We start from the raw sequence: 18,499 nt of genomic DNA on the forward strand, positions 1-18,499 counted from the left end.
TGGAGAAAGGAGACCAGTCCTGAAGTCTAGAAAAATAAAAATAAGAAAAAATATAAAAAACTGAATACGTGAAGCATGAATGTCAAAGCAGGTCACACTTTATGACCCACAAATACACGGGGTCCACGAATAGCGAATCCGTGAATACCGGGGTCCAACAGTACATCGATTATATAAAAGGAATGTGTAATGTTGAGTTATCTGTAATGATAAGAATATGGTTCAAACATTGAAGTAAGTAATATGATGGATACAGCACTTGAGGATGATTGGTCAAATGTCCTCTTCTTTTTTTCAAGTTTTTCACAAGTATTGCTATATCTTTTGTCGCTATGGAAACACCATTGTTATGATTTTGAGTGAAAACCGACGGTGCTTTACTTGCTGTCATTGTAATTTGCCTTTCGTTTTACTTGGCACTGTTTTCTAGATGTCATGCTTTTAAACCATTGCCCGAATTTTATGGGCAGAATTTATGGAGAAGAGGAGGGATAAAGATCATTCATGAGGAAAGAGGGAGGGAGAAGAAGTAGTGAATGGGAAAGCAAATGTCGTGACTCTCTTTTTTGGGATAACAGTTTTCAATGGGAGTGTTTGTACATTTGGGAATTTCATTTTTGGCTGGGATAAGATTTAGGACTATTCTCTTTTTTAACCTCCCTTTTGCAGGTTGTGCAGTCAAATAATATATGGGAGAGAACAGTCAGACAAGTCAAGTATTAATTCTTTGGGTTCTTTCTTGGTCTTCCGTTTCATTGTATATCAAACACTAAGACTGAATCTTCTCTCCACCTCGTTTATTAAAGCAACTCCCTACTAAAATTACAAATATTTTTCAGGATTGATTTTAAGAACTGCTATACGTCATATTATCTTGGTCAAATCATGACTGTTGACAGAGCTGATTCACGGCAGCCAACCTTCTGTCCGGGATGAAGATGACACCTCACCTGATTTGATACATCATATGTCATGGAGAAAATGCATAGATTTTGGTTTTGTCTCAAAATGTCTGTCTACTTAGTTTTTTGGGGGTTATCTTGTTTCGTTTCAGCATCTCCCAACCCGTGTCAAGGTCATTGTAGGAAGATAATTTATCAACCTTCCATATGGCCACAATCTGCATGAGGCCACCGTGAAATGACATCCACCTGTTTTTTTTCCATCCACAGGGAAGAAGTGTGAACCAGCTGTGTCAGCGGTAGAAGCTGGGCGTAATAAAGGTGATTCTGCATAATTTTCCTTTCTAATGCACTCGCATTCGAGTTCGTACGAATTATTTGTACAGAAAGTACACTCGCTCTCACCTCTGTCAAATGAATCATTTACTTGTGAGGTGCATGCTTTAAGTTTTCATTGAAAGATTCTCATTTATTATCCCCATGCTTTTTGAAAAAAATATAACGGGGCGAGCTGGGGGGGGATGTTGGAATCTGCTCCATCTGTCCATCCCTCATGCTATCTCTTCCGAAACGGTTGTGCAGAAGTTCACCAAACTTGGTACTTGTGATCATCGCATGGCAAAAAGGTGTGCAAGCAGTATCATTTTTGGCCTCACCCCCTGGGGTGGTGTCAAAAGGTCAAATACCAAAAAAAATGCGATTACAGGTGCATTTTAAACATTTTTTAAAATGAAACTTTGTATTGGCAATCAACGTTGGGGAGCGGATGAAATGTCTAACGATTTTTTGGGGATTTGACTCCATGCCCTTGGGGGGAGGTGTCAAAATGGAAATTTATTTTTCGCTCAATATTTGATATTGGGTGATTCCTGGTGGAAACTTTTGCCATCTTTCAACTTTGTTAGTTGCTTTCGGTGGGAAGCATGGGGATTTGCAATGGCATGCCATCGACTTTGCTGTAGTTTCATAATTATTAAGATTTGTAAATCCATTCCATTGGTTGCTTTATGTGAAGTTTGTTTCGAAAAATTCATAGAATGGACGCAATATATAAGACAGTTGATTTTGCAGATGAAAGGGTTGCTTGGCATCTCATGATTAGGCAGAGCTATACTGTGAGGTGTGCAAGAGAGGGTTCTGTGGTAGAAATTGTATTGATTGAGGACGATCGTGGGTTTTTGTGAAAATTGTGTGCAGCAAAGATACATTGAAATTAATTTTGCTCTGTTGTTTTCAGGGAAAGCTGCAGATGGAGCAGCACCTGAGGAGATGGAAACGTTGCGTGGAAACGAGCGTGCCGAGACGGAGGAAATTTCAAAGAAAGTCCATTCGTCAAGCACAAAGAAAGAAAAGTCTGTCCTGCAAGGAAAACTTACAAAGCTTGCTGTTCAGATTGGCAAAGCCGGTATGGTGGCACAGTCCTAAATCACTCCAAGCTTTGATGAAGAATGATTTTATAATTTAATGGGTGGTGGACATTAGGCAGATGTCGAGGATTTCACTCGCTTTTGTTGTCCTAGTTGTAAAATACTTAATTATTTCTTACTTATTTATGAAATAACTACCAGGGGATACCCAGCACTGCCCTGGTGGGAGGGGGGGATACCAAGCGCTTTCCCGGCGGTGGTTTTGTGATATGTTGGACATTGCAAAGCAATGGAGTTATTGGCCTCATGGTGGTTACCTTTTGCCAGAGGTAGCACTGCCTGACTCCACATCCCAATATACACTTCATAACAGCCTTTGGTGGCCTAAAAATGTATGTCAAGGTCAACGTGTGGTAGTTTAAAACCTTGGCCAGATTCTGAAGTACCTACGCCCAAAGTTTTGGGCCGCTACATGCTACAGTTCATCCGTGAAAGAATAACGCACAAACACTTGAAAATATTTGTTATAGATATTTTCCCGACTTGGTTACTGGCATTTGTGGTATTTAACTGTTTATTTATTTACCTTTGCTGTTTGTTTTGCCAACAAGCGAAGCTTTGCATTACCACATCCGTCTCTCTCTTTTTCTGTCTTTATCCTTGTATCACCAGGTCTTATAATGGCATTGGTGACCGTTGTAATCCTCATCATTGTCTTCGTCATTGATACATTTGGTACGCACGGTCTATCTTGGCAAAAACAATGCACACCCATCTACATCCAGTACTTTGTGAAGTTTTTCATCATTGGGGTCACCGTGCTTGTGGTTGCCGTGCCAGAGGGATTGCCACTTGCCGTCACAATCTCCCTCGCCTACTCTGTAAAGGTATTGTTGTAGACCACATAGAATGAAGGTGTTCAGGATGCAACTTTCTTTATGATGTAATATTTTGTGTGAAGAAAGAAAATACATATCTGCTGTATGTGTGTATATATATATATATATATATATATATATATATATATATATATATATATATATATATATATATATATATATATATATATGTATGTATGAAATATCTCTCTACTCTCTACCCACTAGAAAATGATGAAGGACAATAACCTGGTACGCCATCTAGATGCATGTGAGACCATGGGCAATGCCACAGCTATCTGCTCAGACAAGACGGGCACACTTACCACCAATCGAATGACAGTTGTGCAAGCTTACATGGTGGAAATGCATCATAAAAAATTGCCAACCCCAAATGATATACCAGAAGTTACCTTGGACATTCTCGTCAATGGAATTTCCATTAATTCGGCATACACCACAAAAATCTTGGTAAGAAAACGATGCCTGTCATCTTTCCTCTTTCTCTTCCTTATAAATTGCATGCCATTTCCTCATACCCATATCTCTTCAAGCTTACTTTTGACCTCCTTCCTTGTTTTCACCTCCTTCCACTATTGTCACTCTAACTGATTGATTGATTATCCACACACTTTTTGAAAAAAAAAAACAGTGGGATATTGTAATTGGCTCCATCTCTCTGTCTTTTCTCTGTCTGTCTGTCTCTCTACTCATCCATCACGTTATCTCATAAACGGTTGGGCAGAAATTTACCAAACAGTAATTATGCTCACCACATGGCAAGGAGGTGCAAGAGCAGTATTAATTACATCGTTTGGTGATATTTTGCCTCGCTTGCCTTTGACATCTATATTGTTGATTTCTCTTCTTACTTCCCCTTGACCTATTTACTCTTGCTGAAGTGTCTGTATGCCGTTTGTCCACTTGCTCCCCTCAGTCCCACTATCGGTCTGTCAGCTATCCTTTGTGTTTCAGTTTTTCTACGAGCCTCAATACATGCAGTAAACTAGAGTAATTTTACTGCGCGCAGTCGACGGGTATGCCTCCACTCTCCCGCACAAACACTTGAGTATTGACATATTTGACCCTTGACCTTTATCGTATCTGGCCCAAAATCTAATCAGTTAATTGCCCTGTCGAACTTTACCTTTGTGCCAAGTTTGATGAAATTCTACAATTTGCTTCTTGAGTTATCGCGTAAACGAAAATCTGAACTGACGGACGGACAATATTTCTTGAGTTAGGGCATAAACAGTAAAATTTCAGAGTTTGACCTTGACCTTTGACCCTTGACCTTTATCACATCTGGCCCAAAATGTAATCGCTTAATTGCCTTGTCTTACTTTACCTTTGTACCAAGTTTGATGAAATTCTACAATTTGCTTCTTGAGTTATCGCGTAAAACGAAAATCCGAACTGACGGACGGACAAACAGACGGACAACCCGGAAACACGATCTTGTCATCTCCGAATAAAAAAAAAAGATACGATCTTGTCATCTCCCTCTTTTACACCCACTGTCTGTCATTGCAGGAACCAGAAAAAGACGGTGGCCTCCCACGACACATTGGTAACAAAACGGAGTGTGCCTTGTTGGACATGGTGAAGAAGCTCAATCGCAGTTATGAGGTACACAATCTGCATTCCTTTCATAATGGCTGGGAAATAATTTTTATTCTTTTTTCTTTTTTTTTTAATTTTCATTTATTTTCCAAATCTCTGATTTTGGCATACTGCAAGCATATTGTGCAATCATTGGGCTTTAAAGTCATTTATGACTAAAAATCACTGGACAACAAAGATTTTGCTACTGGGATGGAAACATATGTTCTGGACTAAATCGAGTCTGCTGATTCTGAATCTGAAGTCAGAATTTTCTCATCACGTCAGGATTTTGAGTTATACATACTGTATGGTCCAACAGTAGTAGACCGTCGTGAGACAGGCTAGTTTTACCCTACTGATGCTTTTGTCGCCGGGACAGCAACCCCGCTCAGTATGAGAGGAACCGCGGGTTCAGACACTTGGCGCGTGCATCTGGCTGAGCAGCCAGTGGCGCGAAGCTACCATCTAAGGGATTATGGCTGAACGCCTCTAAGTCAGAATCCCTCCTTGGGCACGGCGATACCGTTGCGCGTGGGGCTTCGGCCGGGACAGCGTATACGACTCTTGAGCCGGCGGTCCCCTCCGAGTTTCGGAGGGCGGCTTCCGGCACGGTCCTCCGCACGGCATCGGTTTTGAGGGTCGCCCGATGAATCTTGCAGTGCGACCCTCTCCGAGCGTCGCTCGCACAGCACGACGGTGGGGCGCCATGTGCCGAATGACTCGTAAACGACCTGGTTACAGTTATTATTAATAACTTAATAATAAAATGTTTAAATGCAATGTATATATTTTAAGAATGTATAAAGTTTGGAATTCATATCATGCTAATAGTATCTATATATTGTCAGGTTATTACCTAAAATATTTTTCTGCATATTTTCAGGTTAGGCATATGTTACTACAGGCATCATGAATAGGCGAGGCTGTGTGAATCACCCTGATAACTTTTGTTATATCGAACGCAGTGGTTCCCAACCTTTTTTCTGTCATTTCCCCCTGCACCCAATTCAACCATCCAGATTTCCCCCTTCATGTGTATGAGAGAAAGAACAGTTAAAACACACTGAGACTATTTACTAATTTATTTTTCAAATGCACTAACACAGCTAACATTAAATTGTATTGAATAAGAACACAGCATTTTAGTGTGACTTCTGGCATTGTTTGCCGTTCACGAGTCCTTCAATGTCTGCGGGAGTTATGGAGAGCGCACAGCGAAGATCCGCCTCCACCTCCAACTTGTTGCATGCCTTTGTTTTGAGGTGTACCAGTGCCGAAAATCCTGTCTCACACAGGTAGGTGGAAGAAAACTGGACCAATATCCGCAGAGCATTGGTCGCAAGAAGCGGGTAGGTTCCTCGGACTTGGGTCCAAAACTCTTCCAGTTCCATATTCTGGAAGGCATCCTTCGCTGTAGAGTCGTTTTTCAAGTCCAGGAACTCTTCCTGCCACGCTTCTGGCACATCATCAACGTTCCTCTGAAATGGGTCTCTGATAAGCTTGTTCTCGTTGCTCTCGTTTGTGATCCCCGGGAAGTAATACTTGAATTCTTCCTCCAAGCCTTCGAGGTGTTGTTTGATATCCTCGGCTATTGGATCAGGCAGACCATCCTCCATTTCCTCCACACATTCGTTCAGAGCGAGGAATGAGGAAAAACTTCCACTCCCCGCTCTTTTCTTCCACAGTTCTAGTTTAGCCACGAAAGCTCTGATCTTGTCCGACTGAAAAAGAATGTTGGTCCCTTTGCCCTGCAGTTTCCTGTTGAGCTCGTTCAATGCACTGAAAATATCGGACAAGTAGGACAGCCGCACACAGAAAAACTCACCCTTCAACGCCTCCAGAAGCACAACATTCTCTTGGGCGCGAAGGAAGGCTACCACCTCATCAAACAATTCCAGGACTCGCTGCAACATGTTTCCCTTTGAGAGCCACCTCACCTGAGTATGAAACAGCAACGATTCGTGGTCGGCTTCCATGCCTTCACAGAGCCGACGGAACACCCGAGTGTTCAGAGCGGAACCCTTGATAAAGTTGACGACTTTGATGACAGTCTCGAGATGCTGCTTGAAGTTCTTGGGGAGAGTTCTCGAAACAAGTGCCTCTTTGTGGATCAGACAGTGTGTCGATTCCACTGCCGGATTCTTTTGCTTGACGAGCGTGACGAACCCCGATCGAGAGCCGAGCATGGCTGGGGCACCATCCGTGTACACCCCAACCAGAGACTCCCAGCTGATGTTGCTGTCTTCGAAAAAGTCATTGATAAGGTCCATCACATCCTGAGCTTTGGTCGTGGTCTGGAGAGGTTTGCAGAAGAGGAATTCTTCTGCAATTCCTTTTTCGGTGGTATAACGAACAAAGACCAACAGCTGGGACAGATTCGCAACATCTGTCGATTCGTCGAGTTGAATCGAAAAAAAAATGTGACCCTCGAACCTTCTGAACAACTTGGTTCTTGATGCTCTCAGCCATATCATTGATCCGTGACCGAATGGTGTTGTTTGAAAGGGAAATCTGGGTCATCTTGTTGTGGGCAGCCTCACCAAGGACCAACTTCACGCACTGCAGCATAAAGGGCTTCACCAATGTTTCACCAATTGTGTGTGGTTTCTTCTCCCTCGCAATCTTGTTACGAGACTTCGTATGACGCTTTCACAATAGCGTCCGTTTGCTGACGAAACGTTCCAGTTGAGTCCAGTCTCATCTTCTTCAGATAATTTTGTTTCAGCTTGAAGTATTCACGATCCTTGTTCTGTAGTTCGGGATGGCATCCTTGAAGGTGTTGCTTCATCTGGAATGGCTTCATGCTACCATTCCCCAAGGTCTTTGTGCAGATGACACATTGTGGCAGATGTTCCCCGTTATTCACAACGAACGTAAAACCGAAGTCTAGATATGCTTCTGAATATATCCGTTTTTTCGACATGATCACATGCGGACCTGAAAAGAACAAGAGAGATCATATTAAGACATGTAATAGAAAAGAACAAACTAAAAAAGAAGAAAGAAAATAAAACATAAGAATGAAAGCGGGTAAAGTTCAGGAAACGGGTACTCCTGAGAAGAGAAGAACAGAAGGCTATTACTGGAAATTATTTTCTAATTATTTTCTGATAATTTCTAGAATTTTAATTCCAGACTAGAATTTCCCCCTGAAACACCCAAATTTCCCCCCTGGGGGAAATTTCCCCCCGGTTGGGAACCCGTGATCTATAGGAAATACACTCCATGTAGCCAGCACAAGAACCTTAGCAAAAGGGTGAAAGCTGCTTTACAAGTATTATTTTGAATGTAAAGTTAGAGACCAAGACAAGAGCTGGACACCTCATGTTTGCTGCACTGTGTGTAACTCAAGGCTTACGCAGTGGTTGAGTGGCAAAAGGAAGGGAATGCCTTTTGCTGTACCAATGATATGGTGTGAGCCAACAAATCATCACTCTGACTGCTACTTTTGTATGACAAATATTGCTAGTTTCTCAACGAAAAACAAGTCAAAATTGTATATCCACATTGTAAATCTGCTCTGAAGCCGGTCCCCCATGACTTGGATTATTCTGTGCCAGTTCTATCAGAAGCTGCTGCAGATGAAAGCAATGACAACTCTGACGATGCTACGGGTGATATGGATGAACTGTACGAACCTGAGTCTGCAGAAAAGAAGCCACACTTGTTAAATCAAGAAGAATTAAACGATCTGGTGAGAGACCTGTCATTGTCAAAGGAGAAGGCTGAAATGTTGGGCTCCAGACTACAGCAATGGAATCTTCGAGAGGAAGGAACCAAAACGTCCCACTTCTGTGATTGCTACACAAACGTAGCTGCCTTTTTTAAGATAGAAAATGATGTTTGTTTCTGTGCTGATGCTAATGGCCAATTACATGAGCTGGGAAACAAATATGTGCCTGATGAATGGAGACTCTTCGTAGACTCCAGCAAAGTGAGCCTCAAAGCTGTTTTGTTGCACAATGGTAACAAAAAACCTTCTGTTCCTGCAGCTCATGCTGTCGGCATGAAGGAGACGTACGAGTCCATGGAAATCCTTCTAAATGTGATTAATTACTCAGATCATAATTGGGACATTTTGCAGTGATGTTAAAGTGATTTCTCTCCTCCTAGGACTGCAGCTGGGGTGCACAAAATACATGTGCTTCTTGTGCCTATGGAACAGCCATGATGACAGCAATCGTTGTGTTGTAAAAGACGGCCTGAAAGGCATGAACACATAGTTGGCAGGTACAATGTGCATCATGTCATTGGTAGACCCACAAAAAGTCTACCTTCCACCACTTCACATCAAACTTGGCCTTGTGAAAACTTTGTAAAGGCATTGGATCATGACGGTAATGGCTTCCAATATCTCAGAGAGTAGTTTGGCGCAGAGAAAACTGATGCTAAACTCAAAGCGGGCATTTTCGTTGGGCCCCAGATCCGAGAACTGATGTGTGATCCCGAGTTCAAAAATAAACTGAACCCACTTGAGTTTGCAGCATGGAAAGCATTTGTGTTGGTTGTGCAGAACTGTCTTGGGAATCATAGAGCTGAACAGTATGCGGAATTGTGGACAACATGCTGAAGGCTTATCAGCGAATGGGCTGAAGGATGTCTCTTAAAACGCACTTCTTGCATTCTCATCTTGATTTCTTCCCACCTAATCTGGGCGAGGGAAGCGATGAGCATGGTGAAAGGTTCCACCAAGACATTTCGGTCATGGAAACTAGATATCAAGGCTGGTTCAACCCAAACATGATGGGTGATTACTGCTGGTTCCCACAACGGAAGATCAATTCCACCCACAAGCACAAGAGCAAGTGTCACACACGTCTGAACATGTCTGAACAGTGCCTATGCTGACTATATTGAAAGGAAAAGTGTAAACGTGAAGTGTTGTTTCTGAATCACTCACAATGGGGCAGATTTCCCTATCAAGTTTTTTTTTTTATTATTATTATTTTTTTTTGTATACCCTGTCAAGGCTCGTATGAGAGCAAACACACAACGCACAGCAAAGGGGGCATGAGAGAAGAGGGGCGGGAGTGGGAGGGACAAAACAGTGGGGAACAGACACAATAGGTGAACTGTGGAAGGGAGAGGGATGGGATGGGGAACATGGGGAATAGAAGATGGGCATTACAGGGACTTTCAGGAAGGAAAGCAGGGGAATTGAAGGACGTGGGCTTGGGTGGATTATCGGGGGTAGAAAAGATCGAGGATTTGGATGGGGGATGATAGGAGGTGGTGGTGAACAGCTGTTTTGAAAGCCTGGAGGGAAGAATGGGAAAGAATAGAGTGAGGGAGATTATTCCAAAGGCAGGAAAAAAGAGGAATGAAAGAGTGAAGGTGAGCAGTGATTCGTGATTTTGGTAGTTTTACCAGAAGGGGGTTGTTGGCGGACCTTGAGAGCCCTGTGGAAATGTGGTGGGGACAAATCGCAGAGAGAGCAGGGGGGGCAAGGCTGGAGAGGAGACGGTAGAAGACAGAAATACCACCGACCAACCTGCGGTGATTGAGTGAGAGGCCCAAAGACAGCCTCATTGCGGGAGATGCCGATTATCCTAAATGCCTTGGTTTCTACAGCGTGAAGCCGAGAAAGGTGGGAGGCAGGATCACCAGCCCAGAGGGGAGAGCTGTACTCCATCAGGCTATGGACAAAAGCTTTGTAAGTGGTCAGGAGCTCAGGAGGGCCGAGGACGGACTTTGCACGACGGAGGATTCCCAGTCGGCGACTGGCTTTGGAGGCGAGGTTTGAAATGTCGCTTTCCCAGGAAAGGTCATGGCAGATAGTGAGACCCAGAAGCTTGAAAGAAAGGACTTCTTCCAGAGGTCAGGTCAGGTCAGGTATGGGAGCATGTGTCAGAAGAGCGCATCGCTGTGTCCACTTTCCGCCGGTACTCCAGGGGCCTCCGTCTGGCCATTCCCCAGGCAGATGCCAGGCCCATTCCCATCTCCTTGAGATGATGGTCAACCTGCTGCAACCACGAGGAACGTAGTCGGCCCATTGGCCTCCTCCACTCACGAGACTCCCTCGCTGAGAGAATCTGGTGAGCAGGATCAGCGTCAGGAAAACGAGCCATATGTCCATACAGCCTCAACTGACGCTCACGGACTATGCAGGTAACAAATATCATCCGAGCCTCTCTCAGCAACCGCTCGTTGGACACAAAATCCGACCAGCGATAGCCAAGGATTTTCTGAAGAGACCTGGTACCAAAGGAATTAAGTCTCCGTCTCAGATCCTTGGTCAGAGTCCAAGTCTCACATCCATAGAGCAAGACTGGAAGTACCAAGGACCTGAAGACTCGGACTTTCGTCCTCCCGCACAGGTACCGGCAGCGTCACACCCCATGATCCAGTGAATCCATGACTCCCCAGGCCCGACCCAGACGTTTATTGACCTCTGACTCACAGCCAGCAGAGACATGAATATCACTGCCAAGGTAAGTGAATCTCTCCACGACCTCAACATCCTCACCACAAACAGACACAGACAGGACAGCAGCATCCAAGATGTCACCAAAAGCCTGGATCTTAGTTTTGACCCAAGAAACCCGTAATCCCAGCGGCTCCGACTCCTCATTCAGCACCTCGAGGGCCCCCAAAAAGATATCTAAAGTCTCCGCAAAGATGACTGCATCATCTGCAAAATCAAGGTCCGAGATCTTGACATTCCCAAACGATGCACAGCAACTTGATCTCTCCGACATCCTCCCTAAAGTCCAGTCCATACAAGTGCTGAAAAGTGTGGGAGCAACTACACACCCCTGACTAACTCCAGTCACAACTGGAAATAAGTCAGAGATGGTACCACCACACTTCACAGCACTCTCAGTACCAGAGTAGAGTTCAGACATCAGATCGATCATTTTAGGTGGCACCCCACGAAGACCAAGAATCCTCCAGAGGACATCCCGATTCACTGAATCGAACGCTTTACAGAGATCAACATAGGCTGCAAGCAGCCCCTGCCGAAACTCTCGTTTGCGTTCGGTGAGGACACGAAGAGCAAGGATACGGTCAATCGTTGACCTCTTTGGTGTAAAGTCTGACTGCTCTGGACGCTGGTGCTCAAACAGATGGTGGCGAACCCTATCAAGAATTATCCGAGCAAAGACCTTGCCCGGCACTGAGAGCAGCGTCACCCCTCGGTCGTTGTTGCAGTCTTGGCGATGACCCTTTCCTTTCCAGAGAGGAACAACAAGGCCCCTCTTCCAATCAGTTGGGATGATGCCTGTGTTCCAGGCAGAGCACAAAACTGCATGCAACAACACGAGTGCAGCATTTCCACCAGCCTTGACAAGTTCAGCATGGATGCCACAGATCCCTGGAGGTTTGCCCCGTTTCAATCGGTTCACCGCAGCCCGTGTTTCCACAAGCGAAGGTGGACCACAGTTGATTCGAGGGTCAGCAACAGGGATTGTAACACCCTTGACGTCCAACTCGACAGCTGGGGGATCAGCCTGGTACAACCGCTCAAAGTAACCGGCCCAGCGGGCCTTCACTTCAGACTCCTCTGTCAAGAGCCTACCACTCTCTGCTCTCACTGCAGTGCTCCGAGGGATTGGCTTGGATGAACGCAATGCGCGAATTCCCCTGTAAGCAGGACGAGAATCACCTGTCCACAGGTGATGCTCTACCCCCTCACAGATTCCTCGCACATCGGCCTCCTTGTCCACCCTCAGTGCACGTCCAGTTTTATGCCTCAGCTCCCTGAACAGCTCAGCTCTGCCATTCACCCTGGCCCTGCGACTCTGGTCAATGGTATCCAGTGTCCCTTGAGAGACAAAATTCTTCTTTGCCCTGCAGTGAGTTCCAAGACGTCCACCGGCAACATCAAGACATCCATCGGCAACATCAACATCTTCCAGAGGATTGTTGAGAAAGTGGATGGGGGGGGGGGTTCTAAACGGTCCTTTCGAAGAGACATAGTGAGAGTGTGAGATTTGTCTGGATTGAAAGACATGTTCCACATGTTGGACCAGTTTGTGATTTTATCCAGATCTGCAGTGAGTGAAGAAGCTGCTGCTTGCCGGTCTGAGGAATGACAGATGGTACGGCAGAGGGTGGAGTCATCAGCAAAGAGATATAGAGGATTTTCCAGAGAGTCGGAGAGATCATTGATGAAAACCAGAAAAAGAACAGGGCCCACAACGCTACCTTGAGGAACTCCAGCCTGGTTGACACCCTTCCTAAGATTACCATGTTCTAATGTTATATTAACTTCCTTTTCTGCAACTTGTTGATGTTCTTGGTTTGTATACTACACATTATACACAGAGATCGATCATTATTATCTAAATATGATGTGAAAGTAATTACTAATCACCGATATTGGATGTGTAATGTGGACATCTGCAATAATAAAGTATCTAATATAGCATGCTGGGTATCATTAACTCGTATACTTATTTTGAAAACCTGACGTGCTGCCTAAATTCTGACTACACATTTGGAATCGGTGGCCCAGATTTAGCCAAGAACACCTGCATTTCCCTTAGTAGCAGCCGAAAAGTTTTTTTTGTTGTTGCCCAGTGAAATTAGCGGTTGCTTCAAGTATCATACAATTCCTGAATCACATGGCACTGGAAATCTGAAGATTTGATTTGTTCCTTAATTTCTCTCCATTTTTTAATGAGCTGCATTATTTACATGGGAAATTAATGTATTAAAATGAGCTTGAAAGTTTCACTAAAAAGTTATTTCTTTCAAAAATAATATTTTTAAAATATTTTGAATTGATGCAACGTTTTTGTAAAATAATACTTTCAACTTTTAGGTGTTAGGATAGTTCATATGGTAATGTGCTCACCATGTGGCTTTGTAATCATGTGACTTAAATTCCCAACTGTGTTGGGCCTATTCTCTTGAAATGCTGTTCAGATGCCATGCCAACAAGGAGTGTTCAAGCTCAATATCCTTAGGTTATGGATGATAAGCTGTTTTGTCAGAATTTAGGAACTGGATGTTGAAAGTATTTGGATAAAGATGATCTTTAAAAGGTGTGCCTTAGTGTCGACCAATAGCCTGGCCAAATTTTCTGCTTGTATAATTAGCACTACCTGTAGTAGGTGGGGTTGCAGACACGTATGCGGATATATGGTACAAGCATGATTGACGAAATGGCCTCCTGCGTCTAAGTTTCTGAAATGTTGTTTGTCATCATGTTATTTCCACATCGTTGCATCAAGTGGCTTGCACATTTTTGCAATGTTACCCACAAGCAAATGAAGAAACAAGAGGAGATTCATTCCTCAAGTGAAGTAGATTTTCAAGAAACTTGCATGTCCTGGACAGGTCTCCACTCTGACACAGGACGTCAGGGCAGGAATTTGGAACTTGGCCAGGGTGCCAGCGATCGCTTGCCTACTCTTCATGAAAGACACCGTAGGATCTTTATCATCCACCAACTAATGCCGGAAACTGGGAAGCCCATAATTTATTATCCATCCGAGGGACGGCACACACATTGATGAATCGCACTGTCTGCGAAACACCTCCATGACAGTTTATAGCTGGACGAGATTCAAACCCAGGCTAAACAGCTCAGAAACGAGTGTGCGTACCTCCAGGCCAAAATATTTGCAGTCATGGGTGCCCAAACTTGTGCTTTCATGCAACTTTTTGGTTTTTATGATGTTTGCTTGTGGTGCATGATTATTTTGATAACAATGATGGTTATGAGAACGAAGGAGGTGGAAGTTGTGCGCTTGGAGGGGGAATTGGGTTGGAGTGCTGAGTAGAATAGACAAGTGCTATAAAGTTTCACCACTACACAATGTTTTGTGCAGCATGACATTTTTGTTTTGTGTAAATTTAGCTGGGTTGGTAAGTAGGTTATCAAAGGGTTAATTCTCCAATTTTTTCTGAACCTAAAAGCAGTGAAAATAATGCAGCTTCAAGTAGTAAGACCAATTTCATCATGTTTTTCTTGCACAGTGCTCGATCTGTCCTTCTAATTTGGACTTGTGTTCACAAACTCAATATGTTTGATCACTATTTGCAAATGGGATTGCATTGCACTATTTTTGGTGCTAATTGTAGAAATCAGACAGCTGTATCATATATATATATATATATATATATATATATATATATATATATATATATATATATATATATATATATATATATTGTTACGGTTGTGGAAATTCGCATTGCACCATGAAGGGCCCGCAGGTGAGATATCTCTAAGTACATGTGTAGTTTGCTCAAACCCGTTGTATAGAGGGAATTTATGTGATTCATTCAGGCTGCGATCCTTTGAGTTAGGCATTTTTCTGTTCTATCTTTATTTTGAACCAACCACATCTCAACCGCCATCACACAACAACCACCTTAACCACCACGCCAGCCATCGTCACCAACTACAACCACACTCCAACCCTCAGACAACAACAACAACAACCACGCCACCACCACCATCTACGCTCCCACCTCATCGCATCACCGCCATTCCCAAACGGCACCATAACCAGCAAACCACCACCGAAAACCCTCCACCACCTTCACCTCTCTCCTTCTACGGCCATTCCCGCACCACCTGTGAACACTGAACGTCGGGCTGTCTCGGGCCCGTTCGGCGATTGGTGCCGAACGCACCAAGCCGCGAGCGCAAATAGCGGCCTTTCCGAGGGAAAATTCGGATCAAAAACGCTACACGCCCACTTATCCTCCATCCAATTAGAGAGCGCGGGGTGGCTTGGCCCCGCCTCCAGGTGCGTGTGTGAAGTCGATATATGCAAATTCTAGGATCAGGGGAGATTCACGCCCCTGTTTCCTCCTACCAATGGGCGAGCGTGGCTCCACCCCGAGGTCATTCTGATCCGAATATTTGCATATTAGCTGCTCCTGCCAGCCTATAAGAAGGCGAGCGCAAGGCGAATGGAATGAGTTGGGTTCTGGAGTCGGCTGGGGAAAGTTTGGAAAAGAGAGTCGGGTCGGTCGGGTGAAGAGAGTGTGGAACGGAGAAGAGTCGCGGTGGAACTGCAAGCAAGGGAGCTCGGGTCCGAGGCGAGAAGGACGGCAGTCGGCGACGCAGTTACGGTGTGGGGAATCGCTCGTCTCATCGCGGGACCCAAGCCAGCCAGTCATCTCCCTCCCCCAGGGCATCAACAATTCCCCCTTTCCCCCACCCTGAGATAGTGCAAAAGGGGGCCCCATTCCCACCTCACTCCAAACGTCGTGCCAACGAAACCCGCCAAGGAGCACGGAGTCGGGGCACAGCCGCGCGGCCACATTTGTGGCTCACCCGCCAATGCATCACGAGGATGCGGGTAGGACCCCCCCCGTTCTCGCGGACCTGGCCGCTCCTCCAGGTCACGCGCACATTTGGCCTACAGGCCCGTCTGCCCCCTTGTCTATGAGGGTGGCTTCTTTTCTTTGCTTTTGTGTAAATGTGTGTTGGCGCCATCTGTAAAGTAAAGCTGTATAAGTGTTGCCGTGTGTGCGTGTAGTCGGTATTAACTCTGTGTCGTTGTTGCTTTTTTTTGTTTTAATTGCTATATGTGCATTTTGACTGTATGGCTGTATATACGTGCTTTCCGTGTGCTGGGAAATAAATGTGCATTGTGTGAACTGTTTTCCCGTTTCGCTTTGTCTTTTCCTCATTGAATCTCCATCCTGCTTCACGTAAAGGGTTCCTAGTGGGTGCAAAATGCCCGTTAAATAATCTGAACTGTCGAGGTCGACGATAACACCGCTCGGTTATCCCAATAGTACGGAACGGGCCGCCCAAGCGGCTCGTGTTCGGAGTCGACCTGCGGCGAGGTACGATCACCCGGTTTACCATCCGCATGGGTACTTAGGTAGGTCGAGTTTGGCGAACAACCCTATCCTACGCGGGTGGCCGATTGGCACGATTGTGGTGAGGTTGAAAGGCCCACCCGTGACTGGCTCCGGCCGATAGTTCCCGGAGGGTCACGACTGAATTGTCGTCCGGTGGGCGACGTGCCGCGATCCGAGTTACGTGGCTGTCCGCACGCCGGCGGGCGTGAATTTGCAAAAAAAAAAAATATATATATATATATATATATACATACATACATATCCTCCAGGTGGAATGGAATTCCTGAATCACATGGTACTGGTAACTACTTCGGAAGAACTGTGGCAGTAACCTTAATTAGGCAGCCTAAAGCCAAACCAAAACACAAGTGTGTGATAATGTCTATTTGATCGCTGAATAAATTTATATCTCACCGTCTTGTTTGTGTGGCAGGCTATACGTAATGAGGTTCCTGAAGACAGCCTCTGCAAGGTGTTCACCTTCAATTCTGTCCGGAAGTCAATGAGCACCGTCGTGCGGATGCCGAATGGAGGTTATCGCCTTTACAGCAAGGGAGCATCGGAGATCCTGCTCAAGAAGTGAATTAATAGGGTTTGGTCTTGGGGAACATGTTGGTTTGAAGCACATAACCAATTTAGAAGTGGAGTTCATGTGCTTTTCATTCGTTTGCAATCACAATTAGATTTTGAATCTCAGAGCAAGTTTTGCATTTCTCTGCTTTGCATGAAGAATGGCACAAAAAATATTTCCTTGACTTGGTACAAAAATGTTTTCTGGCTTTTGACAAATCCTAAATGTTTTGATGTGAACCTATTTATTTTGTGCATCACTCTCCATTTTTCAAAATGCCCGTATGATGTCATGCAGTCTTTCTGAATGACCGCGCTATGTGCAGGTGTGACAGATTTCTGCAATTTGGCAGATTTCCTTTCTGGTCTTGCACGCTTCTGCTCTTTCCCCACCAGGTTCCTACAGGATGCACACGGTCCATCATCAACCCCCATTCTGGTGAAACTACCTAACTCCAGGATAACTGCTCACCTCCACTAATTTTTCCTCTTTTTCTTTTTTCCCCCATCTGTGGAACTAACTTCCATGTACTCTTCAATCTCATTCTTCCCTCTAGATCTTGAAGATGGCTTTTCACCACCATCTCAGATATCCATCTTGTCCATACCATGCATCCTTTCCCATCGCTCATCCCACCTCACACCTATTGTTTGTCCAATTCTCCTTGTATTTTGTCCTTCACCTTTCCCCCAAACCCCCTACCACCACCCTCGCTTCTCTCTACTCTTCCTTGTGTTATGTTGCATCTTGATGTAGTCAGTGTTCTCGCTCTTCCACACACCTTGACTCGAATGCAAAAATATACTAGTTTTAATTTTTACTTACGTATATTGATGACTTCCGTCATCTGTTTGTGTGTTTTGTGTGTGTGTTTGTTTGTTTGTTTGTTTGTTTGTAGGCACGATAACTCGAGAACGGAAGAAGCTACCAATCTCAAATTACACCACGTGATTCAGGAGGGTGATGGCTAGCGCTGATTAGATATTGGTCAAAAGCGGTCAAAGGTCAAGGTCACAGTGAGGTCAAACATTCGATTTTTGATGGTTTGGTACAGAATCATCGTAGAAACTTCTGGTTTGCGTCGCTACCTTCTCGAGAGACAGCTTTTATTAGACAAGGTCAGAGGTCAAGTTGACGATTTCGTAAGTACCAGTCTATGACTGCTTGTTTAATTGTTGAAACGTTTATTACCTCTGCCACCAGTGGTGAGCGGACGTTGGTTTTGCCCCGTCGGTCTGCTTACCTCCAGCACCAAAGCTGCACGGCGGTTATGTTTTCACCCTTCTGTCTGTCTGTCTGTCTGTTTGTTTGTGAAGACGATATCTCAAAAAGTTATGGATGGATTTGGATGAAATGTGGTGGAAAGGTTGGGTGTGTGACACGGAAGAAATGATTCGATTT

The 18,499-nt window shown here is 44.6% G+C and overlaps 1 protein-coding gene and 1 pseudogene across 8 annotated transcripts in view; both read left to right on the forward strand.

Annotated features, from left to right (window-relative positions):
* LOC147018977 (plasma membrane calcium-transporting ATPase 3-like) overlaps positions 1-18,499 on the forward strand; it is a 330,377-nt gene that overhangs the window by 237,941 nt on the left and 73,937 nt on the right. For all 8 annotated transcript variants that reach the window (XR_015062602.1, XM_085899110.1, XM_085899109.1 and 5 more), the window contains 6 exons: positions 1,173-1,223; positions 2,140-2,307; positions 2,942-3,156; positions 3,376-3,618; positions 4,681-4,776; positions 16,961-17,106. Coding sequence is in view for 7 of the 8 variants with exons in the window: in XM_085899110.1 (XP_085755236.1) it covers positions 1,173-1,223; positions 2,140-2,307; positions 2,942-3,156; positions 3,376-3,618; positions 4,681-4,776; positions 16,961-17,106 (919 nt within the window). In the remaining variant the exon portion in view is untranslated. The remainder of the gene's footprint in view (positions 1-1,172; positions 1,224-2,139; positions 2,308-2,941; positions 3,157-3,375; positions 3,619-4,680; positions 4,777-16,960; positions 17,107-18,499) is intronic.
* On the forward strand, positions 7,349-9,753 carry LOC147018978 (uncharacterized; annotated as a pseudogene).

Source organism: Eptatretus burgeri, chromosome 10, assembly GCF_056783735.1.
Source record: "Eptatretus burgeri isolate ZD-2024b chromosome 10, Ebu_testis_v1, whole genome shotgun sequence".
Lineage (NCBI taxonomy): Eukaryota > Metazoa > Chordata > Myxini > Myxiniformes > Myxinidae > Eptatretus > Eptatretus burgeri.